Source organism: Crassostrea angulata, chromosome 4 (genome assembly GCF_025612915.1).
Source record: "Crassostrea angulata isolate pt1a10 chromosome 4, ASM2561291v2, whole genome shotgun sequence".
In the NCBI taxonomy this organism is placed as follows: domain Eukaryota; kingdom Metazoa; phylum Mollusca; class Bivalvia; order Ostreida; family Ostreidae; genus Magallana; species Magallana angulata.
In genome coordinates, this window is record NC_069114.1 from 46,810,188 (window position 1) to 46,836,453 (window position 26,266).

The 26,266-nt window shown below is 32.9% G+C and overlaps 2 protein-coding genes across 9 annotated transcripts in view; both read left to right on the forward strand.

Moving 5' to 3' along the window:
- LOC128179348 (dedicator of cytokinesis protein 1-like) overlaps positions 1-7,715 on the forward strand; it is a 51,307-nt gene extending 43,592 nt beyond the window's left edge. For 3 of the 7 annotated variants that reach the window (XM_052846750.1, XM_052846751.1, XM_052846753.1), the window contains 2 exons: positions 964-1,093; positions 1,524-4,093. In XM_052846750.1, coding sequence (XP_052702710.1) covers positions 964-1,093; positions 1,524-1,774 — 381 coding nt within the window. In that variant the 3' untranslated portion in view covers positions 1,775-4,093. Of the gene's footprint in view, positions 1-963; positions 1,094-1,523; positions 4,094-7,229 lie in introns of those variants that run through there. The other 4 variants (XM_052846752.1, XM_052846755.1, XM_052846754.1 and 1 more) reach the window with 3 other exon arrangements.
- A 1,485-nt stretch (positions 7,716-9,200) lies between these two features.
- LOC128180860 (cytosolic purine 5'-nucleotidase-like) lies at positions 9,201-25,845 on the forward strand. Of its 2 annotated transcripts, none has more exons than XM_052849023.1 (18): positions 9,201-9,300; positions 14,096-14,240; positions 15,670-15,743; positions 16,049-16,166; positions 16,276-16,371; positions 16,766-16,854; positions 17,607-17,664; positions 19,692-19,785; positions 20,013-20,092; positions 20,201-20,261; positions 20,627-20,659; positions 20,805-20,906; positions 21,269-21,335; positions 21,671-21,893; positions 22,393-22,453; positions 22,545-22,602; positions 23,051-23,169; positions 23,353-25,845. In XM_052849023.1, the coding sequence occupies exons 2-18, from the start codon at positions 14,119-14,121 to the stop codon at positions 23,563-23,565; spliced, it is 1,668 nt and encodes a 555-aa protein (XP_052704983.1). In that variant the 5' UTR covers positions 9,201-9,300; positions 14,096-14,118; the 3' UTR covers positions 23,566-25,845. The 2 variants fall into 2 exon arrangements, with proteins under 2 accessions (XP_052704983.1, XP_052704982.1); XM_052849022.1 differs by lacking the exon at positions 9,201-9,300 and adding an exon at positions 13,852-13,981.
- The last annotated feature ends 421 nt before the right edge of the window (positions 25,846-26,266 follow it).

Consider the following 26,266-nt stretch of genomic DNA (forward strand, 5'->3'; position numbering starts at 1 on the left):
CCTTCTAGATCTTCAAAATCGATGACGTCAGTTGAGACTCTGAGTTTCTTTAAGAATGATTAATTAGTATACTTTTGGTTTGTCAAAATCGTTGTTTCAATTTGTCTTTTATTAGTTTAACAAAAAGGATTGTTGCTAGTCACATTTTGCGTAATGATTAAAATACTAAAAATGGAAACGTTTTTAAGTCCTCGGGTGAGAAGTAAACATTTTGTTAAATGAAATGAGGAATTATTTAACTTTCCTCGAATGCATTGTAAAGATTTCAATTTAAGGAAAAAGAGGAACGTTCCTCGGATGCTTTACACAGATTTCATGTAAAAAGTAAACAATCAACTTGTGAAAGATTGTACGTTCCTCAGATGCTTTATGTAGTTTTCAGATGAAGTGAAATGAGAAACGTTCCTAAGATACAGTGTAAAGATTTCAAGTGAGGAACGTTCCTCAGATGCTTTGTCAGGATTTCAGTTTCTATAATGAAGTGAAAAGAGGAACGTTCCTCAGATGACTTGTCAAGATTTCTGTTGAAGTGAAAAGAGGAACGTTCCTCAGATGAATTGTCAGAATTTCTGTTGAAGTGAAAAGAGGAACGTTCCTCAGATTCTTTGTGAAGATTTCAGTTAAAGTGAAAAGAGGAACGTTCCTCAGATTCTTTGTCAAGATTTCTGTTGAAGTGAAAAGAGGAACGTTCCTCAGATGAAATGTAGAGATTTTAGTTTAGGTAAAGAGGAACGTTCCTCTGATGCTTCATAAGTTTTTATAAGAATAAGAGGAACGTTACTCATTTTTAATGTCTGTGTAATGCATTTAAATGTCAATGATGCAGGAAAAATTCCATAAACTTTGACTTGTAAAGGCTTATTTTTGGCAAAAAGGGGTGTATATGGATGCAGATATGAAAAACAGGGTCAAAAAAAAGGAATTTTGATTTTCCCTTTTTGATTTGGATTGTGTTATTGACAGTTGACGCCTAGACGACCGTTACGGTCTGATGAACAGCGCCGCCTGAGTCGTCCAAACAGTTTCCAGTTGATGCCTCCAATCATGAACAGCACTAGCAACTCCAGCTTGGTCTCCAATACATCTTCCACTGGTAATTGTTTGAATTAAAACTAAAAGAAGGCGATATATTTGTAATGTTTGTAATAAATAGTCTGGTGTAGGTTTGATGCTTTTGATACTCTTTTGTCCAACTTTTTGCTTCAACCAAATGAAAAGTTTTAAAAAATTTCTTTGATCTGTTGAAAAATATTTTGTAATTTTCATAGCACACATTTTCTTGGAAACTACCATGCAAATCTTTAATTAATTTACTGTTCATTTCTGTAAAGATAGTGAGTGGGGGAAACTGAAGTAGAAAAATTAGTTAACCCAAAACTTATAATGACTTTTGAGTGTGGATTAAAAAAAGATGTTTTCTAAAATCTACAAAAATTACACTGGTTTTCATGTAAGGAATTGCACTTGGTTTCGATGAAATAAATTTTTTTTCAGAATTTAATGTTGATAATTTTGCTATACAGCTGAGAACAGTGACTTTGAGCTAGGGGACGAGATGCCGACCCCCCCTCTCCCAGAGAAGACGGCCTACTCCGACTACAGCAATGTGGAGATCACACCGTCTCCCTCCCACCATCGAGCCAACAGTGGCAATAGAAAATCCAAGGTTAGTTTTCTGAGGATCTTCCATCGGGGATCCACAGCCAGTCTGAATGAAATCGATGGCCATAAGACAGACAAAAAGACTTTAGGTAGCCCTGACTCAATGACTTGATGTTACTCCATGCCTGCTGAGATGTGTGTATTAGATTGTGTATCGGATTGTGTTTGCTTTAGTGTAGATCCATGCATATAAACAGGATTGAGAGATCAGCCATGTTTAATCTGTTGTGTATATAGCATCTGTATTATATTCTTCCCTTAATACGTTATATATATATATATATATATACCGCCATTATTTACTAATTTTGTACAAAATGCTGCAAATGATCCTATATTTCATAAAATTATACAAAAAGGTAAATCGAATGGTATATTAAAGGTTTATTTGCATCAAAAGTTTGTAATTTGTTTGGAAATAGTTTTGGAAGTTTAATTTAGTGGATAAGGCTTCTTGGACCAGGAAAAGATATTATTGTAAAAAGGATTCATTTGTGTACATAGCTGACCTCTCATATTAAACAGATTTTGTCAATGCCAAAGTACGAAGGGTCGGGTTTTTCGTTTGTTTTGATGAACATGTCAGCATGCTGGTGAGATATTGTCGAAGGCCAATTTGAGGACTAAGGAATGAACACTTGAAGCAAGCTTTATTTGTGGATCTGTAATGTACATACATTGAATTGACTTTATTTTTAGGAGATTAAAGAAGTAAGCCTGTAAGCCTTGCTGGCTATCAACATCTTAGGGGGTTGCTGCTTTGTTTATTTTTGCTGTATAATTGAAATGATTGAAAGACTATGAGAAGGATTGGAGACTGTGTCCTTTGTGTTTTGCTTCTACTGTTAGCAGTTGTTCTTGATTTATTGTATAAAGGAGTTGGTTGTATCACATTCATACGATAAATCTATAGCTAATTGGTTTGATAGTAAATATAGGTTACCTGGTAATTAATCATGCATATTATTTGTTACCTAGGTAATGTCAAACAGATTTAGTCATGTTTGTGTAGATATCACATATTAACCGCATAGCTGAATAGACCATTTTTTTCTAAATAAGTAGTTTGTATAACTTTATGTATTTATTCAGCACAGAACAATAATTTATTATTGCTTGACATTAATAAGAAAATTGATAATCAGATAAGTTTTATAGGTAGCTATTTTTGTTCATGAGTTATTTCAAATGGGAAGGATTAAACAATGCGATATGCTTGCCAATGTTTGAAAATTTCAATACACATATACATTTGATATGCCTTTTGTTATAAAAGTTGATTTTTCATAAAACCACGGGACCAAATTTTATAGTTTGTGTACCAAGTTCTTTTCACAGTCACGTTTCCTAGTTAAAATGGACAACTGACATTATGGTAAAATGCATTTTTCATCCTCTCTTGATTGCATTGCTAATTGTGCATCGATATACCGGTACATGTATATTACTGCTTTGCTATACATTGGTGATGAAAGCACCTTCAAGTTTTATTGAAAGTTGAATTGTATGTATTATTTCTGCACTGATCATGCATGTCCTTACAAAATGTACACAAATAGGTAAGAATGTGCTTAGTCAGCATAAATTTGCAGGTGCAGTGCGGTTTTGTTTTGAATCTTTTCAAGGGATGAGGGGGATTTAATCATATGTAACTCTATCTCATCATATACAATTGAACACTTTTATAATATCTGCATTTAGTAGTATTTTAAAATATGTCTGAACTATATGATTGACATGTTCTCTTTACTTTCAATATCTGAAACCCTAACCCTGTATCGGGTTAGGTTTATGTACATGTAACTCTATCTATGTAATGCATGTGGATCTTTCTTGATTTTTTCAGCCTGTTCCTCCTCTGCCCACAGAGCTGAATGGAACCCCACCGCCTGTGCCAAAAAAATACACTTCTAAACAAGCATCTCTGACATGACTCTCCCCTACTCTCAGAACTTTTCTGTATTATACATATCTGCTGTTGCATGGATGGAGCTATGAACTGGTATACAAACTAACCATTATCATCTTTACAGTCTGCATATAAACCAACTTGCCTATTTTCTTTGGAAAGCAGTTTACATAAAGAAACCTTTTCTGGAATCGGTTGTAAGGGAGAGAAAGAGTGTGTGTGGAGAGAGAGAGAGAGAGAGAGAGAGAGAGAGAGAGAGAGAGAGAGAGAGAGAGAGAGAATAGCTGTTGAGTCATTATATATATGATATATGAAGCATGTTTTATTATGTATATTGTACATTGGATGGGTGACATCCTGTCTATTACCATGTTTTCATATTTATTGTACAGTTTTATTAAAAGTACCATTCATGTTGATGGTATATAACAAATTTTAGTTATTGTATATTTTTCAAGCTACTTAATGTATTATTACATTAATAATGTTATTATACATATATAAATTGTTTCTATTTCTAAATCATCCTGTTATTTTTTATGCGATAAAATATATACGTGTATGTCATGACTTGGGATTCATGGTAATCGCATTCTGTAGAAAATCTTTCTTATCTCCCTTATACAGCCCTCCCCAATTTCTTGAATCGAACATGCATGATATTTGTAAAGAAGCTTTCATAGAGAAAAGTTATATTCTTAACATCTCAAACTTTGTGATCTTTGTAAAATTTTCAGTGCATGTAATATTGAAGTTTAAATTGAAAAGATTTTAAAATTTGGTTATGTTATATATACCCACATACATGTGTCTGATAAGGATTCTCTATATGCTGATAAAACTTTAGAAAAATGTATTGCATACAGGTGAATATTTTGAGTTTATATACTCAATTTTCATCATAGGGTACATGCCATTTTCATTCAGGAAAAATCTTTGAAGACAGCAGGCACTGATATTGAAATACAAATCTACCCCACAGTACCCTGAAAACAGTGTGTAGTGTAGGGTCATAAGTCCAGTAAAATTGTAAATGTAGTATCTTTTATGTGGGCTGGGGGGGATGAAATACAATTCTTTAGTCTCCTAACAGTTTAAGAAAAAGTTCTTTCAAAGTGATTGAAGGCTAATATTCAAGAATCTTAGGATAAAGATTTCCAACAACCCCAGTGGTATAAGGGAGGTTGGATGGGGTGGGGGGGGGGGGGGGGTCAGAGAAGACAACAAAGTTTTGTTGTTGTGGTTTTTTTTGTGGGAGTGAAGGTTGAAAAATAAGCTACACATTTTTAATGTATGTAGTTAGTACAAATGTTCACATTTATTTATACCACATTTTACCAGCTGTTGGGAGAGGGGGGATACAGTATGGTAACATACATATGGATATACAGAAATGAAGTAGTACTATATAGGCATCATAAACAATGACACTCAATGATTTTCATGCAATGTACACTAAGTTGAAACAATTCAATATGTCAGTATGGAGTTTCTGTGGTTTTGTAAATTATAAATTTACCATCTGGCAGTAAATACAAAATTTACAGTCATGTTGTAAATTTGGTATTTACTGCCACCTGATAAATTCAAAATTTTCAACATGACATTTCACTCCCTCAGAAAATGCACCAGAGATAGCAAATGTGAATATATTTCGAATATAGTAATTTTTAGTTTGGGTATATTACTTGCCAATGAAATCCGTATTGCGTTGCACTTAAACTCGTGTGCGTGATTTAAATCAACAAAATAAAATTTAGTAATCGTCAGTATATCGAAATTCAGATTATCAAGAGAGAAAATTGAAAAAGTTGAATAGCTAATTAATGATACTTGTAAATGAAATCATTCATTGCTTGTGTGGGAACATTCCACGGAGAGGACAAGATTCACGGTACTTATTAGAAGGCGCATTGCTGAGAAGTGAGTCAACTCTCCCTAGTTCTTTGATTTCGGTCTCTCTACCATTTTGTGTGTAATGAATGGTTGTTTTAATTCAACGACGGGTCTTGCATCATCATTGAATTAATTTAAAATGTTGTTAAGACAAATAGACAACAATATATCGACACGCTCGAAAGTTCACATTCAATAAGAAATTGTTAATCAGATTGAGGTTTGACTAGACTTGAAAGTTTGAGAAGTATTGGATTAGATAGAAACACGATATTTTCAATAAAGTTTAATCAGTTCATCGGGTAAAAAATAAAATGTGAAATTCATTTGCATATTTCGTGGTTTATCATTTAATCATGGCATACGGTTTTTAAGCATATTAATAACGCTAATTGCTATTTACGTATGATACAAGACAATATGATTATGAATTTTTTTTTATGTTCGTAACTAATATCAGCATTTTAACGCTTATGTTTATAAGAGAGGGAGGGGAGGGGGGGGGCCTTTTGGAAAGAACACGTGGTTATGAACATACATGTACATAGATATAATTCTCCTAGACAATATATAGTTCACAGAAGATCATTGATAGAAAGAAATGTTATGAGTATGATACATATTGTGGACCGAGACTTTGAGCTATTGGTTACGATTGTGGAATAGATAATAGGGTAAAGACCGTAATTCACAGGTCAATGAAAGAGGCATCTATTCTAATTGTGTAATGTAAAGTGTGCTCCGAGGCCTCCAGCTATTGACATAGAGAAATGGAGCAATGACCCAGCAATAATGCTCATGGCTACCGTACAGATATATACCGCGGTATATCTCGTATGGTAAGATACAAATCGTACAAACGTTTATGAATCTAAATGAACAGTGTACACTGTACATGCACAATAGGAATGAAGACGTCATAGTTAAGGATGTGAACCTATAATAGTTATCACACAGAACATAAACTAGTACATGGTACAATGAACATGGTCATGATATACATAGGTGGCTTATGCAGAGACACATACTGTTAACCAACTGTAAACCAACTTTTATTCGCGTGCGAGAAATTTTCGCGAGGTTAGCGAGAGCCTTGTAATGTCGCGAATATTTCTCGCCGCAAACCAATCCTTTGTTTATAGTTTAAAAGTTGGTTTACAGTAATTTATTTTAGATCATCATAACTACAGATTTGTTTTCTTAAATTCTCCAAATTGATTAAGTGTAGTTTATATTCATAACACGAACTCATGTGATAACAGAACTGAACTTATATTTATTTGCAAACATTTTTATAGTTAATAGTATATATAAGTATCAGAAGTTCTACTTGCAACAATGCTAGCGTAAATATATTGGAAACGATACCGTTTCGTGGTACACTCAGTGTATAAAAAAAATCAAATGCATTTGTTTCTAAACAAACCTAAAAGCACCCATTTCTCATCCGTTTGCAACAATTCCACGGTTGCAAATTTTATTTTCAGTTACATGAACATTATAGAAATCTCTTTGCATACATTATTCTACATGTTGGCGAGTATCAATGAGGAGCATGTTTCCACAGGAGAAGCCAGAGCGGAGGATAGCGAGACACTTAGCGAATGTCCGCAGCTGTTAACAATCTCGCTAGCCAAGGGTCTACGATCCACTCCGTATATCCTTGGCTAGCGAAGATGCGTCAATTGGGGAACTCCATATTCCTCGAACCTATACGATTTTGTAGTTATTAAATGCCTTTATAATGCGTTTCTCTTTTTAGACATCGAGAATATTTCTCTTCCCGTGACTGAGTTTGCCATCACTGTCCATTGTCTGTCTATCAGAAGAACCGCCGCCCTCCATCAATGTATCCCGTGGAGTTGACATCCAGTAGTACAACTAGTTATCTATGACATACAAACTGTACGATTCTGGATATAACTGAGTGTTAAAGCAGATCGGCATGCATGTACATAAATGATGCTTAAGAAATTAAAAATATTAATTTTCTTGTATATCAGTGGAGAGAGAGAGAGAGAGAGAGAGAGAGAGAGAGAGAGAGAGAGAGAGAGAGAGAGAGAGAGAGAGAGAGAGAGAGAGTATGTGTGTGTTTAATATCCATAATACAACATTCCGAATATTGGTCACTTTTCTGGTGGTTCGTCCTTAAGTTTTAAGTTTTGTACATTTGCTAGTAAATAATAATTAATTATATTAATAATAAATGTATTCAAAAATACTAATTTGAACTTGGAGATATAATAAATATAGACTCAACATTCATTTGCTTTGTCTTTTGATTGATTTGTTTTTAAACATACGGTGTTATGAAAAGGGTAAACCGGTGTAAAACTGTACATACGCAGAATGAAAACTTTACAAACAAAATTTACACCTTGACTTGTGCAAGCAGCTGAATACGAAAAAAAGAAAGAACAGAGAATATACTAAAACCACTGTCATTGTGAAATTATATAATGTGCCTATACATACATTCACATCTTTCTTTTAACGGATTAATAAATTGGTTGTTAAAAGCAAGAAAAAATAACTAAATTTTTATAAATTGATTTTTAAGTAAAATGTATGTAAAATTAACTAAATTACTGTTAATATACATAATGTATGTTAGCAAAAAGAAACAGCAAAATTGTCTCCAATGGGAATTTGAGTTTGACATCATCATGATTATTTTGTGCAGTCCGTGCATTTTTCTTAGGTCGACCATTTGATAAACGGCCGTGTAGATTTCATGCAGTCCTGTCAGTTGCTACAGAGCTATGAATTATAATAAGTTTCCGTAAGAAATAGAGGGAATCATATTCGATAAATGTAAATATTTGTACTTAGTTCAAATATTAATATATACTTTAGGACCCCATTGCTTTCAGGAATAGATTATAAAAAATATTGAAAGTTGATAATGTTTGAATATTAACACTGAATTATTATAATTATTGTAATTATCCTTAATTTCAATTTTCGTATATTTCGAATCTCGAATGAGCCATATATATGGGTTTTCGTACGTTATGCAATGTACGAAACATTAACAAATTCAACTCAACATTCCTCATCAGCAATATATAAGTTATCTATAAAATAAAATTTAAAGAGGAAATTTACCACACATTAATAAAATTATATGAGATTTAATTCAAGTACATACACTACATGCCGTGCTCGCTCTCTTCTACGGAGGAAATTTGCATGGTGAAATTGCTGTTTAAATATATTTCCCAACATGAAATGAATATAAAATTACATAACATACTGTAGCATAAGTTTACTGCAAAATGAAGGTGAAAGTATTTTTTAAAATTATCTTTAAAATATTTTCCCGTTTTGTTGACAGCTCTCAACCCTAGGCCCTGACCCTTCGATCGCCGGTATCAAAGACAGCGATGAATGTTTTTAAACGTGTTTTGAAATCATTCTGTATTTAAATATGTCAAACTATGAAATGTTTTGTTCATTAGTGTTCGGTTAAAAAAAAGGTAACAAAACACATCCCAAAAATGGAATGCATCCAATTCAGTCGAGTGATTCAGTGATATTGTTACTGCTGCTTTTATAAATTTCATTTCATATTTTTAACCTCTAGACTCTATTTAATAGAAATTATTTTAATAATTAATACAAATTATGTATTTGTGTTATAAAACATAAGGATAATTGAAATTGTGCGCCCCAAACGGAAACATGATTTCCGGTACTTTCAGTACTTTGAGTTTTATGTTACAGCGGTCGAATTATGATCGGGTTCGTTATTACGCGTTCATTGTCAGCTGTGACATAGTTGAAATAAGGACGTAGTAAAAACTGATTGAGCGTTTGTAATCTTCTACAAGGTAAAGATATCATTTAGATGTATTGAAAACTCTTATAGATAATCTTTACATTAATAGTTTACAAGATATTGTTACACATGAATCGATATGAATTAGATATTGAGGAATTTTTCAGCTGTCTCTTACATCATGCTCACGTAAACGATGTAGTTGGTCGAGTGCAGAATTTTATAACAAATATGAATCAAAACACATAGACTAATTGTTTTTTAAAAGTTAAGATTAAAGTTTCCATATGTATTAAACGTATTGATTTAATACAAAGTTTATTTGAATATATAAAAGATTAATTAATATGTAAACGGTGTGACCGTTGGACCGAGCGCAGATTTAACACAGTGTAGTTTGATTTTTGTATAATAAAATCTATTTAAAACGCACAGAGTAGGATTCGCCAGTATGGTTGCCTACTCAAATCATTCGTCAAAGTTAAACGAAACGTCGTGTGCTCAGTCTACATTATGACGTCATATTTCAGACGTAAAACGTTCAAGTTTTGTCTTCGGAAATAGCCGAAGAGAGTTACGTGATTCCGAATTTTTTAAAATTTTTTCTTTCATTGTTCATCAATTTAATTCATATGAATGTCAATGTAATAAAATTGATTACTTTATTCAGAATCTAAAAGATCAGTTCCTTGACGTTTATGTTTTTATTTTCCATCTGATAATTGATAAGACATACATAGAACTAGTCGTGTTTCTTGATTGAAGCACTATTGAAACTTCTCTGGTTTCCTTTTTAATTTCTTTTAATTCAAATAAACTTCTATTGAAACACTGGAACTTATTTAATCGAGTTTAGGGGCAATAAACATCGATAAGTACCAGTCAATCAATGATCGAACTAACTTTTTAAAAACAAAATGGCTGCCAAGATGGCGGCGCCCAGGGTTGGAAGAATTTTTTTTTGGCCTTAGTACCCCTGATTCAACTTTCATTTTTCACTGATTTTCTTATATATACGTGTTACCATTAATCCTCGCTTCGCGAGGCGGGCTTCGCCCGCCTCTCGCTGCGCTCGGTAATATGTAAACGGTGTGACCGTTGGACCGAGCGCAGAATTAACACAATGCAGTTTGATTTTTGTAGAATAAAATTTATTTGAAACGCACACAGTAGGATACGCCCTGGTTGCCAACTCAAATGATTATAGCTAAAGTTTAACTAAACGTCGCGTGCTCAGTCTACATTATGACGTCATGTTTCAGACGTAAAACGTACGTTTTGTCTTCGGAAATAGCCGAAGAGAGTTACGTTATTCCGAACTTTTTTTATTTCTTCTTTCATTGTTTATCCATTTTATTCATATGAATGCCGCAGTAATAAAATTGAATACTTTATTCAGTATCTAATAGATCAGTTCGTTTTTATTTTCCAACTGATAATTTGATAAGACATACATAGAACTAGTCGTGTTTCTAGATTGAAGCACTGTTGAAACTTATCTGGTGTCCTCTTTAATTTCTTTTCAATCAAATTACCTTCTATTGAAACATTGGAACTTATTTAACCGAGTTCAGGGGCAATAAACATCGATAAGTACCAGTCAATCAATGATCGAACTAACTTTTAAAAAACAAAATGGCTGCCAATATGGCGGCGCCCAGGGCTGGAAGAAATTTTTTTGGCCTTAGTACCCCTGATTCAACTTTCATTTTTCACTGATTTTCATATATATACGTGTTACCATTAATCCTCGCTTCGCGAGGCGGGCTTCGCCCGCCTCTCGCTGCGCTCGGTATTAATATTATATAGGAAGTTTGGAAAATGATGGCAGCAACTTGCCTTATATGTGCTTTATACTGGTACAGTAAGACTTCTGTATTTACAACTAGATAGGGCTATTTAAAAACTTTGTGATATTTGAGTGATATACGAGAAATCGAGATATCGAGGATAAAATACTTTTAAAAATGAAGTGGTTGGACATATATATCCATTGTTAGTGTCACTGAGATATCAGTGTTTGAAATATCGAAGATCAACTGAATTTAAAACAAGTTTAGCTTTGTTAAAAAAGCTTACCATCCTTAGAACAAACCCTAAACAGCAATTCGTTATCAAAGACAGTTTAATTCTTTTTTTTATATAAATGTCACATTCCTCTACATGGCATGGCGAGTGGACATTTTTGTGTCATGTGTCGTTTAAGCCTGCGCGTCTAAAATTGAGAACTGTGTACCTGAGCTTGTAAGTTGAGATCGACTACAGGATGAAAGAAATCTTAGGTAGGGTCGTAGACTCGTATTATTTTGATAAAATCAAAGTTATACCACTGCATTTATCTATCTAAGGTGCAAATAACTATACCGATATTAGGCATACTGCATCAATTTTTTTTTTTTTTACATTTTGGTATAAATATTTGAATAAACAATACTAAAAAAACCCCAAATAATTTCAATAGATATTGTAGAATGTTACTTTCAACTAGTTGGACCTGAAAACCAATGCTGAATTTCATTCATAGCAATTTGTATTGCTTTTTCGTTTTCTCACTTTCTAATATTTGAAATCTACGAAATTTGTTAAGTCGTACGTGAAAAAGATCATCAGAAAATTATCTCCCTTGCGCCGAACAGTTTTTCAACCAATGAAATAAATGTAAATTTTCACATCATGTATTTTCAACCAATCACAAAGGAGAGGAAGTGCACAACGGAGACTGTAAATTATTTCAACTCTTTATACCGTCTTCCAAGGAAGACGGTAATAAAAGATTATAAAATTCTGTCTGACATGAAACTCAAATAATCATTATAGAACTTCATTTATGAAAAAATACAGATGGCCAAGATGGTGCAGTATGTGATAAAGGATAAACAATACTGGCCTATGACCAATATAGGCCCAGTATGATTTCTTGCCATGGCACCAGACAATTTTGTGTGTACAGAGATGTAACAATGCACTGGCAAGAAATGGTGGTACTTAGCGAGAATTGGTCTTAGGCTAATACTCTTTGCAGCACAGTTTGTTTAATTATTTGAAATTTACGAATGCCTTATGTACATTTAAAACGTCTATCTAAATTAAATTACTAAGTAATTATATAATATTGAAAGATGCTGCAAAAAATAAAAAAAAAACATGGAAATTTTGCTTTGAAAATGTTTTATACCCTCTTAATAATGTTAAAAAAATGTGTAATAAGGTGTTTCCAACACAAATCTTTGTTCAAAATCAATTTTGCTTGACAATTTCTTGTTTTTAAAGAGCAGATAAGATTGTCACATCAATTCTGTTACAATTTTTAAAAAACACATCCAAAATCAAAGCAAAAAAGACAATCTTACAGTGAAGAATGAATGAAATTGATAAAGTAAAACTGATCACCAAATTTTTCACATGCATTGACTTATTTGCTCTTTAACATGTTTATCTATTGATTCAATAGGCAATATATGTACTGGTAGATCATGTTCAGTTAAGAATTAAAAATCAATTATCCAACTAACTCTGTGTAATGAGTAAATGGATATGTGTCAAAGGTCAAAGGTATAATTTGCTCTTACATTCCAGTTGTTATTACCAAAGTTCTGATCAATAATACTGGAACAATATTTTACATGTACCTTGCTTACCAGCTAGTACTTTAAATGAATAATTTAAACTAAAGAAAAAATTAGATGAAAATATCAATTCTGCACTTTGCTCTAAATATAAACATGGTCGGACTAGAAAAAAATTAACATTATTTACTGTTGCAAATCAAGAATTTCTTTTTGGTTATACTTGAATGAAACTAAAAGAGATCATTTTATTGAATATGCGATAAAGAAGAAAGGCATTTATTCAGTTTTGGGGTTTTCAATGCTTGTACGTATTTTACCAATATAGAACTTCTTATCACCAATTTTAAAATATTTATATCATCAAATAGCTATAGCTATATTCCATTCATATGTACTTTTTGGAAGGCCTTTAAGATCATAGCACTCATTGGTACCCTGTAACAGTCTATAAGCATACATGTTAACATATACCCTGTATAAACATACCCACACAATGACAAGAAGTTTTTGGATAGCTATAAACTATAGCAATGTAGCCATGCAGCCATAATCACAAATCTCTCTCTCTCTCTCTCTCTCTCTCTCTCTCTCTCTCTCTCTCTCTGACATTTATATAACATATTAAACAATAATGTTATGTCACATTTTATATTCACCCAAGGTCAATGTATATACATGTATTCATCTTAAAAGTTGTTATACTAAATACCATTATGCAGCAATGGGTAATTCATGTGTACTTTTGGTAAGTTGTAATTTAAACAAACATGTTAGATGTATTTTGTATCAATATTTACCAGTACACTTTAATTGGCATAATGCCATGGCAGGATTTTTACTTGGATTTACAATATATATATACAGAGTCAAATTGATATTTAATCAAAGGCTTAAGGTTGTAACGTAATAAAATGCGATGGCTATAAATTCCTGTTGTTTGCAGCAGGCATTACCTATACTTGTAATTTTTGACATTTATAGTTTTCAAAGCTTAATTCTGATGTTGTGGGTGTAGATCTGAGTCACACAGGTGAAACATTTTTGTACATGGTTTTCATCACGTAAATCAGATGTTAGGGTGTGATCACTGAAGTTTAAAGATTGTAGTAAATTTTCTGTGTCAAATTACTAACATGCATTTATATGCCACCAGAAATAGCTAAGGTGTGTTTCACAAATGTCCTATTTATTTTTGGACTGAGGGTATTCATTTGGTAGGAATGACCATAATGAACTTGCCAATATTTGATGCTTTTTGATGTTTTTTTTTTCTTGTAGACTTTCTGCTGTGCTGATCAAGAATGACTTCCCAAGAATCCCTGTCCAGCGTTCCCTCTCAGCCCTCCAACAAACCTGCTCTAGAACCGAGTCTCAGTAATGGAATCTCAGAGGTGGAGGTCTGGAAACGAGAACCGTCCCACAGGTAAAAACAACACCTGGATAGTTAGGTATTGTGTCACAATGCAAATTATGGTGCATCACTCTATCAAACAGGTTATGTCTAAACATCACAATGATTGTTACCCATAGAAATTGAGTACAAATTGTGTTAAAATAGGCTACCCCACAGATAATGTTGAATTGTAAAAATTATTGTTACATACCAGTAATTGGATTATTTACATGTTAAATGTTACATGTTAAATTAGGCTGTTAAACTTCAAATGTTAATATTGTGCTATAATAATATTATATGTTTAGTCTATGATGCACATTTTAATGGATTTGTGAAAAAATTAACCACCAGCTAGGGTATTTTGACTTTTTTAAGTATTTGAGGATTTTGAAAATTGGAAACGAAAGTGATAGTTCCTTTTAAAATTACTTGTACTGGCCGGGTTACATAGATTTAACCACTCCTTTCACTATTCAAACAGTTTGTTATCAGAAAGTTTGAATAAGGACACCTGTAGGTTCAAAGCATGTGGAACTAGGTGACTTACTTGTCTATATATGTTATATTAAACAGGATGGAATGTGTGTCATTGACAAAGTCCATCAATACACTGCATGCAAGCAAGGTTAACGTTTGAATATGACTTCTCAAAGTACAGATTGCTGTTTTAGGTCAATTGAAAGTAATATTATTAGCTCACCTGAAGTCTGAAGTGATCTTTGATCTTAACTTTTCACAGTGAACCATTCATTCAACTTCAGCCAAACTTTAAACAAAGCACCCTCGGGAAAAGGGATCCCAAATTTGTTCAAATGAAGGGCCAGGCTCTTTGTGAAATGGGGCGAAGATGAATGAGAAATGGAGTAGGATGCTTAGAAAAAATCCAGAGTCAAATAAACATTAATATCAAATTTTTACTTACCCATAAGAGCTTGCATGGTAAATTAGAGCTTGTTCAAACTATTGAACTAAACCTTGGGTCAAGAAGAGGCAGCAGTGCGGGTGGGTGGGTGGGGGGGGTGGGGGGGGGTTCATGTATATTAGGTACAATTACCATTTGATTTCCCATACAAAAGTCAGCTAATTTATCCAAGTACAATTTTACTTGTTCTTCATGTCTATTGGTATTCTAGAATGTTAAATAATACTAAGTATAAAAAGTGGAATCGATACAAAAGGAAGTCCCCATTTAAGGCCATTTGTCTTTCTAAATAAGTTAATTTTTTTTAGACATCTTCAATTTTAATTTTTTACCAGTACAAAAGGAGAAGCATGGTAGATTAAAAATAATATGATCCCAGAATGCTAGTGCACTTGAAAAACTGCCGGTGTGCAAATTTTGGCAAATGCTGAGTACCGGTATTTTATTGACTTTTTATGAATTCAGTAGAAGTTTATCTATAATTTAAAAAAATTAATTCATCATTTTTGAATATATCTTTATTTTTTTTTTCAGAGTGTTTGTAAACAGAAGTTTAAACTTGGACAAGATCAAGTTTTTTGGCTTTGATATGGATTACACATTGGCAGGTCTGATTCTATCTACCTGTCTTCTTAATACATGTGATGTTATGTCAGTTTAAGTAAACTGTATCATTTAACATCTGACATTAAAAAAAAATTATTTAAATTCTGGAGGAAAATTACAAACTTAGTTTTAAATGTATCATACATACGTCGGTAAGTGTAATGGTTGAAAATCAGAGCAATCATAACAGAAGGATGTGCATCATCTGATCATAGTTACCATATACTAGTATGTTTATTTAGACAAACATTACTGTATTATAACTAGACTTGTAGTAGTGAAATAATAGCTGTGTTATTGTTGACAGTGTATAAGTCGCCCCAGTACGAGACCATGGGCTTCACCATGCTGAAGGACAGACTGATTTCTATTGGCTATCCCACAGACATCAAGGAATTTGAATATGATCCCACTTTTCCTTGCAGGCAAGTTTTGATATTTCCTCTCTGTTTGTTTTAAAAATGATGAATTTTATAATGGAAGCTGAAGGCCTAAGTAAGCTATTCTTATCAATTGTTGTTTTGGTTTTTTCAGAGGACTTTGGTTTGATAAACTGTATGGAAATATACTCAAAGTGGATGCTTATGGCAACATATTGGTCTGTGTACATGGCTTTAGATTTCTGAAAGGGTAAGGAATGAGCATATTGTCCAAGCTCAGTCTTTTTTGTTTGTATTTGTATGACTTGTTGAATGATTTCATACAGCAATGCTAGAAACCCTACGGCTTGTGATATGCAAAAGACTATGGTCTGTTACCATTAAAGTGAGTACCTTATAATGTTTAATGTGATTCATGGATTTTAATTTTGTCTCTCTTTGAAAAAAGGGGCATGTTGTTCAGTACTTGTTGATTGTTGGTCTTAGTTGACCAGATGTTGACTATGAATCACTATCTTAAAAAAACCTAGCAATGAAAAAATATAAAAACATGTGAAAATATACATTTCAGAGAAGCACCTGTTGAGGGGATTTTCTGTATACAAACAGCCGGTTTATCTTGTTTTTTTCATGATGTTTTGTAGATCTGAGATAGGAGATCTGTACCCCAACAAGTTTGTCAACCTGGATGAGAAGAGAATCTATGTTCTCAACACATTATTCCACTTACCAGGTATGTCATTTTATTCTGTAAATTTTTAAAATATTATGCAAGAACAGAAAATAATGGCGAGATTTTAAAATCCGCGAAAAGTGTTTCTTGCGATTTTATTTGGAAATAAATTCCTTGCGTTTAATTAGGAATCTATGGTAGGTCATATTTTCAGCACAGTGTTCATGGAACTACTGGTAATTAGAAACTGAAGACTCTCATGTACCAATATAATGTTGTAAGATCTCTTAATATGATGAGAGAAAATTTCCGTTAATACATGTATATTAATAGGGCTGTTATAATTATGTAATTCACAATGCATGCAATATGAATTCAAGAAATCAGGAAATGGATGAAGTGTTCTGTAAATTGTTTATTGTGAGATATTATGTCATTAATGTAAATGTGCTTCACTACACCTAAACTTATAATTTTTTATGTCACAAGATGGAGATTTAAATGTTTTATTAAACTGCTTGTATCAATCAGTTTGGTTGTATATCAGCATAGCTCAGTGGTTAAAGCATTGGTCTTGTGAACTACATATCATAAGTTGGAATCTGCCTGGGGATTTTGTTCATGTCTTCTAAATCAAATTTATAAAATGTAATGTTTTATCCAAAAATGCACATTTTTTTTACCTATTTGACTTATATACTTGTTATGCATCATGCCATTCAGCATAATCATGTAATTGTCTGCTGATTTGAGAAACTATTTCAATTGTGTAGAGAACCACCTTAAATACTTTGTCACATTTCTGTTCACAGAAACCTACATGCTTGCGTGCCTGATTGATTACTTCACCACCAGTAAGGAGTATGAAAGGTACGTCTGAACCTTTTACAGTATGATTTATCTCCGACATTGTGTATAGTCAGTCCAGGGAAGCAGGCACTGCAGAATTCTCTGTCATGATCACGAAAAATAAAGAAGTCATCCGCAAGACACCAGTCTGAAGTTAGGTGAGAAAGGGAGGCAATCTGTTTGAGGCATTGAAGCAAATCAATTTTTTGTCTGACAGACAACCATTTAAGACATTTTGTGATGAAAAAAAAAATAAGGAGGGTGTATGGTAATTCATTGCAAGTTTAATGGATGCTGCAAAAGATAACAGTAGTTTGGTGTCATAAAAACATTTACCAATCGAATACTGTTCTTATAATTAAAGATTGAGTGAATAACTAGTAAGAAATGCTGTTAAGGAGGGTCCACTGCTAAGAAATATGATTTTTTTTGCTTTATTTATATAAGTTTATGGCTAAATATTTTTTTTGTGGTATTAAATTGCATTTATTTTCTGAAATTCAAAATTGACTTATAAGCGGTAAAATATGTATGTATCTAACAGTATTGGGAAAAAAATAAAAAAGGGTTAAACCTTTGGGTAAATAGAAATTGTATATATAGTCATCAGAAATTTGATTTTTTTGTAATAGTTGAGTAGTTAAAAATGGAAGATGTGTATACTATTAATTTTTTTTCCCATGTCTTTGACAAATCATCTATACAAAGTATCCAAAAAAACAAAAAACAAACCAAGAGTTATTCTTATAAAATTAACATGTAGATGATTGAAAGTTGAAAATAGTGTGAAAAAAATAATATGTAATAAAATAAGAAACTAAATTGTGATTTAATCCAGCAAGGGACCCTCATTTAGAGGCTAAATCCCTAACTTCGAAATTAAATCTGGAAACTGGGAGTGGTGTGAAAGAACTGTTGTTCTAAACATGTGATTGGAAAGATAGGACGATTCTTTTCCGCTATTTAACAGGTAGACGGAGCAGACACCCCCTGGGTGCCTCGGCGCTGTCACACCCCTTCTTGTCCCTCGGTAAGGGCAGTTAAGTATGTCTAGGTAAGATGTCTCTGAAAGAGATCTACAGACAACATGTTTAACCAATGTTAAAGTGTGCCTCTTTACAAGCTGTGTATCACCCGGTTCAAAAGCATTTTCTTGCAATTGCTGTCTTTGTCCATTAATGAAATCTATACCATACTTTTTAAAGACCCATTTCATAAATTATGGAATTGATAATTAATTTTTTGAAGGTGAAAAACCACTGAGAGTAGATTTGATATTTAGTTTTAAAAAATGGTCCACCTTCCTTTAAACTCATGAATGCCAGCAATTGCCTGAATATGAAAGTGATGATATTTTAGTATTTGGTAAGTTTGACACATCCCCAGAAGAATCCCTCTCCCCACAAACTTCAATGGCTGCAGTGTAAGGATAGGTGGCATATGCATGTAAGCATATTTTTGCATGAACTGACTTTCTAACCAGGCAGCTATAATAAGATTATGTTCAAGTTCACATTTAGCTTACATTACAATCTGTTCTTTTACCTAGTACTAAATTGGTTCTAACAAAATAATACACAGGAAATTTTAGAAGAAATGAAGGATTTCATACATTTATATCTCAAAATTTACAGCAAATAAAAAATATTAGATGACTATTTTTGATATGATTTAATAACAGTTGTTGAAGCAAAATTTACAAGAACTACAAACTTTTTGTAATACACTGTATTGCTTAGGCGGAAATATTTCCACAGCAATAAAATTTTACGAAATTTTCCCCACAAAAACTTCTGCTTCTACTGTACTTTTGAAAATTTTAAGCAATATTGCATAAGACAACTTAGTTTAAGTGTAAATGCATGAATCTAATCTGTTGTCTGAATTAAGAGGCAAGGAGAAGTGAGGCGTAGGGTAGGCGAAGGCTTTAAAACCTGACAAGCATCTGGTCTGTCATTCTCTCGCTCTCTGTTCTCTGGTAATAGATTAACAGACGTTGTGATCTCTAAGTATTTGGTATGACTTACCGTGATTTAACTTGATTACAGAAATAAGGACGGGGTGAGGTGTGGGGAGCTCTACATGTCCTACCAGTCCATATTCCAGGACGTCAGGGGAGCCGTCGACTGGGTCCACTTCTATGTAAGTCATTGGTGCTCCGCATTAGCTTTTGTCATATCTGGTATGAATGAATGAGGAAACCTGTGGAAGGTGGAAAATTTACATATAAACAAGAGAGAAAGAGAGAGAGAGAGAGAGAGATTTAATTATAACTTCAATGAAATTTAGTTGAAGCCATGAATGTTTCTATCATTTCTTACTCTATCCATACCACTCTTGTGACTCTAGCATGTTTTATTCAATTATAGGGCAATCTCAAAGGTGAAACTGTAGCAAATTTGGAGCGATATGTGCATAAAGATCCAAGACTGCCAGTCCTAATGGACAGGTGAGGCTGTTAGTTAATCTGTTATTAATTAGCAATCTCGCATACAATGAACTGACATCTTCCCTAACCCTTTACTAAATCTTTCTTTTTTATTACCTAAATTGACAGAATCAGGGAGAGTGGGAAGAAGACCATGATTATCACTAACAGTGAATTTGAATACACAAATGTAAGTAAAGCTTTAGAATAGAAGGAAGAAACATTGTTAACTATCATCTGAGTTGTTAAACATTCTTCTGTTTTATTTGGATTTGTGGGCAATTCAGTGTTTATTTACGACTCTCTCTTTCCATTTCTCTTCATTGATCTAATTCCCACTTTACAGGTATAATGCTGAATAATAATTTCTACATTGCATGCAGCCTTGCTTTATAATTCCTTCTAAATGATAAATTACTCCCGGAGGTCTAATATTTTACCCTAGCATACAGTTTATAATGATGCGTGTATCATTATAAACCGTTGGTAAAATATTAGGCCTTTGGGTATAATTTATCAATTATAATTAACCTATTTTGGTGTATTTTTTTCCAGAAAATAATGGAATATCTAACTGATTTCCCTGAGGTAAGGTTAAGATTAAAAATAGATATGTATATGTACTTAATACATTAATAATACAGTCTTTATCAAATATTTTATCAACATTAAAATATCATTAATGAATAAAATTAAAATAAACTACATGTATTACACATTTTCCTTATGACAGACTAAAGGCAGAAAATGGACATCATACTTTGACTTTGTTGTTGTTGATGCAAAGAAACCATTGTTTTTTGAAGAAGGAACTATACTGAGAAAAGTGAACACAGTAAGTACCAGGAAAAAATAACTGTTACAGGTTATTAGTAGCAGCATAAACCTTAACAGCAAACTTCTGTAATGAGTAAATGAATAAATATAAACTCAGTAACAGAATCTTGATTCTAGACACTAAGAAACAGCTTTAAATCTTAGATTAAAGACACTGTATAACTGAAAGTTTATATTGTAACTAATTCTTAGGTAGGCTACTAGAAATTGACATTGTAAGTAGAGAAAATTGAAAAAATCAGCAAATTAAAGATGTACAGATTGTATTTGAATTGTATGTACGGATGAATGGAAAATGACCTAGTTAGTGTACTGCTGAAAAAGTGATGATGATGATGATGATGATGATTTTGTTTTTAGACCTCTGGTAAGCTAAGTATTGGTCACCATATGGGGAAGCTAGAACAACACTGTGCTTATTCTGGAGGTAGGTCACTTCTTGCTGAGCTTCAGCAGAGTTTTTTTAATTGGATGATATAGATTTAATAAAAGCTAGTTTGAAGTATTTTAAAGTCCTTCTTTTCCTCAAATACTTGCTTTCCTGATTGCATTATTTTATTTAAAATCACAAGAATAAAAAATAGTAAAGCACTTAAATTTTGTATTAATTTCATATACATGTACATACACCAGTAGTTTCATTTCATAACTGTCAGAAAAATATGTGAGAGTTTTTTTTACAAGGAAATTAAATCCTCAAATTAAATTTTGAAATTACACTATGCTTCATTTGGTATATCTTGGTTTGTTTCTCTGTTTCAGGTTCCTGTGAGGTGATATCCCAAATGATTGGTGCCCAGGGGAAAGATGTCTTGTATGTGGGAGACCACATATTTGGTGATATTTTACGATCCAAAAAACAGCGTGGCTGGCGAACCTTTCTGGTTGTTCCTGAACTCTCAACAGAGGTTCATGTGTGGACAGACCAATCAGAGCTGTTCAACAAAATCAAGTCCCTGGAGCAGACCCTCAGTATTATTTACAAGTAAGATGTTAGATTGAGATCATCATTCTAACACCGATCCGGGGATACCTTGTGGTTAATGACTGAATTATGTAACTGGGGTGCAGCAAAGATGTGAAAGTACATTCTTATACTCAAGCAGTGATAGCTGGGTGGGGAATGGGTCTATTCCCAAGATAGGCAAGATACAGTTTGAAGCCATGATACAAGTGTTTTGTATGAAGATTATTCTTGCACCTACAATGTAGCAAAAATAATGGTTTGCATCAATTTCCATCAGCATATTTCTTACCCCATTAATTTGTATGTAGCTTTATGTTGTTGAGTTATGCATATGCATTTAACTTTCAAGTTTGGTGTATACTGTACATGTATGTATACTGTATGTTGATCAACTTTAGCTGAAAGAATTCAGACTTTGGTCCTTTTTATGTAGGGTTAGGGGTGATTTTTTATGAATTCATCTTTTGCAAGCTTGCAAATTTATTCTGTATCCTGAAATTTTAACTTTATTTTCCAGAAACCTAGACAGCAGTAATATGGAAAAACCAGACATTTCTAATGTTCAAAGGGCCATGATGGTTAGTGTAGTTTTTTTGTCAACTTGATAACCATTTAAAATTCACTATAAAATTGTTTCATTATTACATACATGAAACTTCAATTTTTCAGGACACAGTCCATGAACTAGATTTGTCGTATGGCATGCTGGGAAGTTTATTCAGAAGCGGTAGGTGCTTGTATTGTTGTTATTTGTTTGTAAAAAAAATCACCAAAAGATACATGAATGTTTATGTATACCTGTATTACTGTATACAGGGAAATATTCGCACCCGTTTCATTTTCGTCCCTGTTGCCTTCATTGTCAGCAGATGAATTTTTAAAAGACTTTGTGAATTCCATTGTGTCAAATTATCTTTCTTTAAACACAACTATGTATGGGCGAAACTCTTTGCAAATGTAGAGGGGCAAAAATTACACTTGGCGAAAATAACCCTGTATAAGGTATTGTCTCTCTAGTGTGGACTTTTTTTTTACTTTTAAAATGCCATAAAAGACTGCATGTATGTACATGTATCTATTCATTAGAATATAATAAACCTTGCTTACCACCTGATTCTGAGGGTGTGTTTCAGTGATTTCTGAGATAACAACTGACATTATTAATTGATTTTCAGGATCCCGTCTTACATTCTTCTCCTCACAAGTTCAGCGATTTGCAGACATCTATGCAGCTTCTGTCATCAATCTGATCCACTATCCCTTTACATACATGTTCAGGGCACCTGCAATGCTGGTAAGGTTTTGCCTTTTTTTGCAAAGACTTGTGTTTTAACAGTTAATGAAGTTTGATTTGGTATGCAAAAAAGGATGCATACACCGATAGCTTAATATTTTATTTAAATTGATGACAATATAATCAGTTAAAGTTATAGAAACAGAATATAAATAATTGACATTTATTTTTATTTGTGCACAGCTGCCTCATGAGTCCACTGTATCGCATGAGAATACAATACCTGCTGACGACTTCACCATTGCCCGGCAACGCTCCGTGAACAATGAAAATAAATACGCCAAAGTTCAACATGTGCCCCACCTTCGTCCAGAGACGCCCACAAAGGTCACTCATCACCATGACGACGATGACTTTGAGGAGACCAGTAGTAACAGCAGTGACAAATCAACCTGATCACATCGACGGTGCTACCACGGCACAACAAAAAGGGGGAAGGGCAGAAACCAAAACTTACATGAACTATTCACATCGCATGACATCAGTTCAGTTCTACCACAATGCAACAGAAAAGGGGAGGGCACAAACTAAACTTACAGGAACTTCCATATTGCTGATTATTTCCTTGTTTTCACTGTATGTGAAGAAGTGTTTCACTATGTTGGTGTTCTGGACTCTCTTTCTTTAGCTGATACTTTAGCTGGTGCTTATTTTTCTCAACAAGAAAACCTCAGATTCAGGATACAACTTTTAAGTCAATAATTGCTGTAAAAATTGAAAATTTAAATGATGTGATAGAAGGACAAGTATAAGTTATAATGCAAGTTTTACTGCCATGTTTGTTAGTGAGATACTGTGGAATGAATATGATTTTAATTTTTATATTGTCATGATTGAGTGCTACAATCAAGGAAAATACCAAGTGCTCATTGTCTACATCATTCTATGAACTATATACTGGTACTATAATTATACATTTATTATATACACTTGTACTCCTAGGGAAGCTTATACCGGTAATTTTATGTGTTAATGTATTTAACTGCCAAGCATTGTATGGCTTTCCTGTATGTACTGCATTAAGTTCATATAAAAGCATGGAGGACATTGGTTTGTGAATCAAACAACCAGTAGTTGCTTTTATATTTTTTTTCCAGTTTTATGGACTGCCTTCTACATGTGTTTTGGTCTTGTGTTTTTATGGGGAGGTTCAAGGTTTTAATTTTATGATTAATTGTCCATTGGTCTAGTCAGTGTTCCTATGTTTAAACTTGTACTTATTAAGAATTTTTATGATTTTTATGTACCTATGAATCTTTTCTTATAACAAGGTGTTCTGAATAAGTGCCATTTGTTTTCATATGGGACCAGTCAGATATATATTTTTTTTAAATATTTGTTTAGTTTCACATTTTAAATTTTGATTTCCTCATAATGATAGAACCTGATAGATACATGTACACGTAGAGTTGTGTACAGTTATGTTGTTCCTTCTGGGTTTTGTTTGTTGTTTTGGTTGATGTATAAATATTGTTCATTGCATTAAATGATATTACGATAAGGATGGCATTAAAAACACATCCATAAAGTCTGCTTTACCTCAGCAGTGGAATCTGCCCTGTGCAATAGAGAGACTCACAGTATGCTGTAAGTTTTATCCTTCAGTGTGAATTAGTTCAAACGTACATGTACAGACTGTACATTGAATGAGGGACTTAAAATTTATTTGTGCAGTTCATTACAAAGTAATTGCTTGTTTAAACCCTGAAATATATTTTAATGAGTTTATTCCTTTATTGAAGAATTTTCTTTAAATTTTTGATCCATATAGCCAAGCACACTAATATGGATTTATATTTGCTTAATACTTTTAATACATGTACATGTATCTGAGGAAATGTATTTATTTCTTCTTAGGCAATTAATGCAAAGCTAAGCAGGCATCATTGTTAGAGATAGAACATTTATCTGGAGATGGATCAGTTTTCTTACACAAAGGATATTACAATTTATTATTTTATGATACTTGATTCTTAACTAACAATATTTAATTGGATTTTTCCTATATTTAATACATTAGCCATCAGATTTATCTTTATTCAATTCTTTATTTTATTTATTCATAACTGTGAAGTTTCGAAGTTGTTTCCTTTTGTAGTGTATATATCATTTTATTTGGTAGGACTTTCAGATTTTAGAAATAACTTGTGAATTAAGGTAGATATTGATTTGTAATGCATGAACCATTACATAAAAACAAATTTGTAGACTTTGGATCAAAAGAATGCATGTATTACAGGACTTAATTGTGCTATCTTGTTAGCTGTAGTTATCTTTTATTGTCGCGGTGGTGTTTAATTATAAATTACTGGTATATTGTGAAGGTATTAACATTTTGTAACTACGGTAACCCGAATCAACGAAGAGCGATATCATTGGTGTCGTGAACTTACATTGTAACTGCTATTTATAATATTCATTGTGCCTCCTGTGTTGTTGTACCAAACTAGCTGTGTAACCACAAACAGTACCCAAGTGCAATTCTTGTTAAAGGATTTTATTATGTATATGGCAGGTGATTTAATCCATAATCATTGGGTTTTTTTTTGTTTGTTATTGACTTGTAGAATTATATTTGTTTTAATTTACTATAGTACGATAACTTATGAGGAAGTATTATGTATTAGTGTTTTTGTAATTAGAATAATTCTTTCTGAAATAAATACATGAACATTGTTTTATTTTATGTTTTTTTTACGGGGAGTTCAAGTTACAGTGCTTATAATACACTAGATATTACATACAGGGTAATGAACATCTTTCTTTCAAAGCACTATAATCCAATGGGTTTGCCTTTTGTTAATTTGAAGATTTATGATAAACTCCAAGAGATGTTTCTTTCAAACAATAAAGTTCAAAGGGTAAATATTAGAGCCTTTAATCTGCTTCAGTAGATGGCTACACAATATTAATTGAAATGGAATTCAAACTAAGAGTCTGCTGCTTATGTTAAAGCAAGAGAGTGGAGAACATTGAAGCGTTATTCAAACCAAGACTTCTTCAGAGTTTTGGAAGGGGCTCTGTAGGTGTTAGAGTTTTGATAGAAATATTGAGAATATTCAGATAAACAGCATGGGAGATTCAAGTAATAATTGCA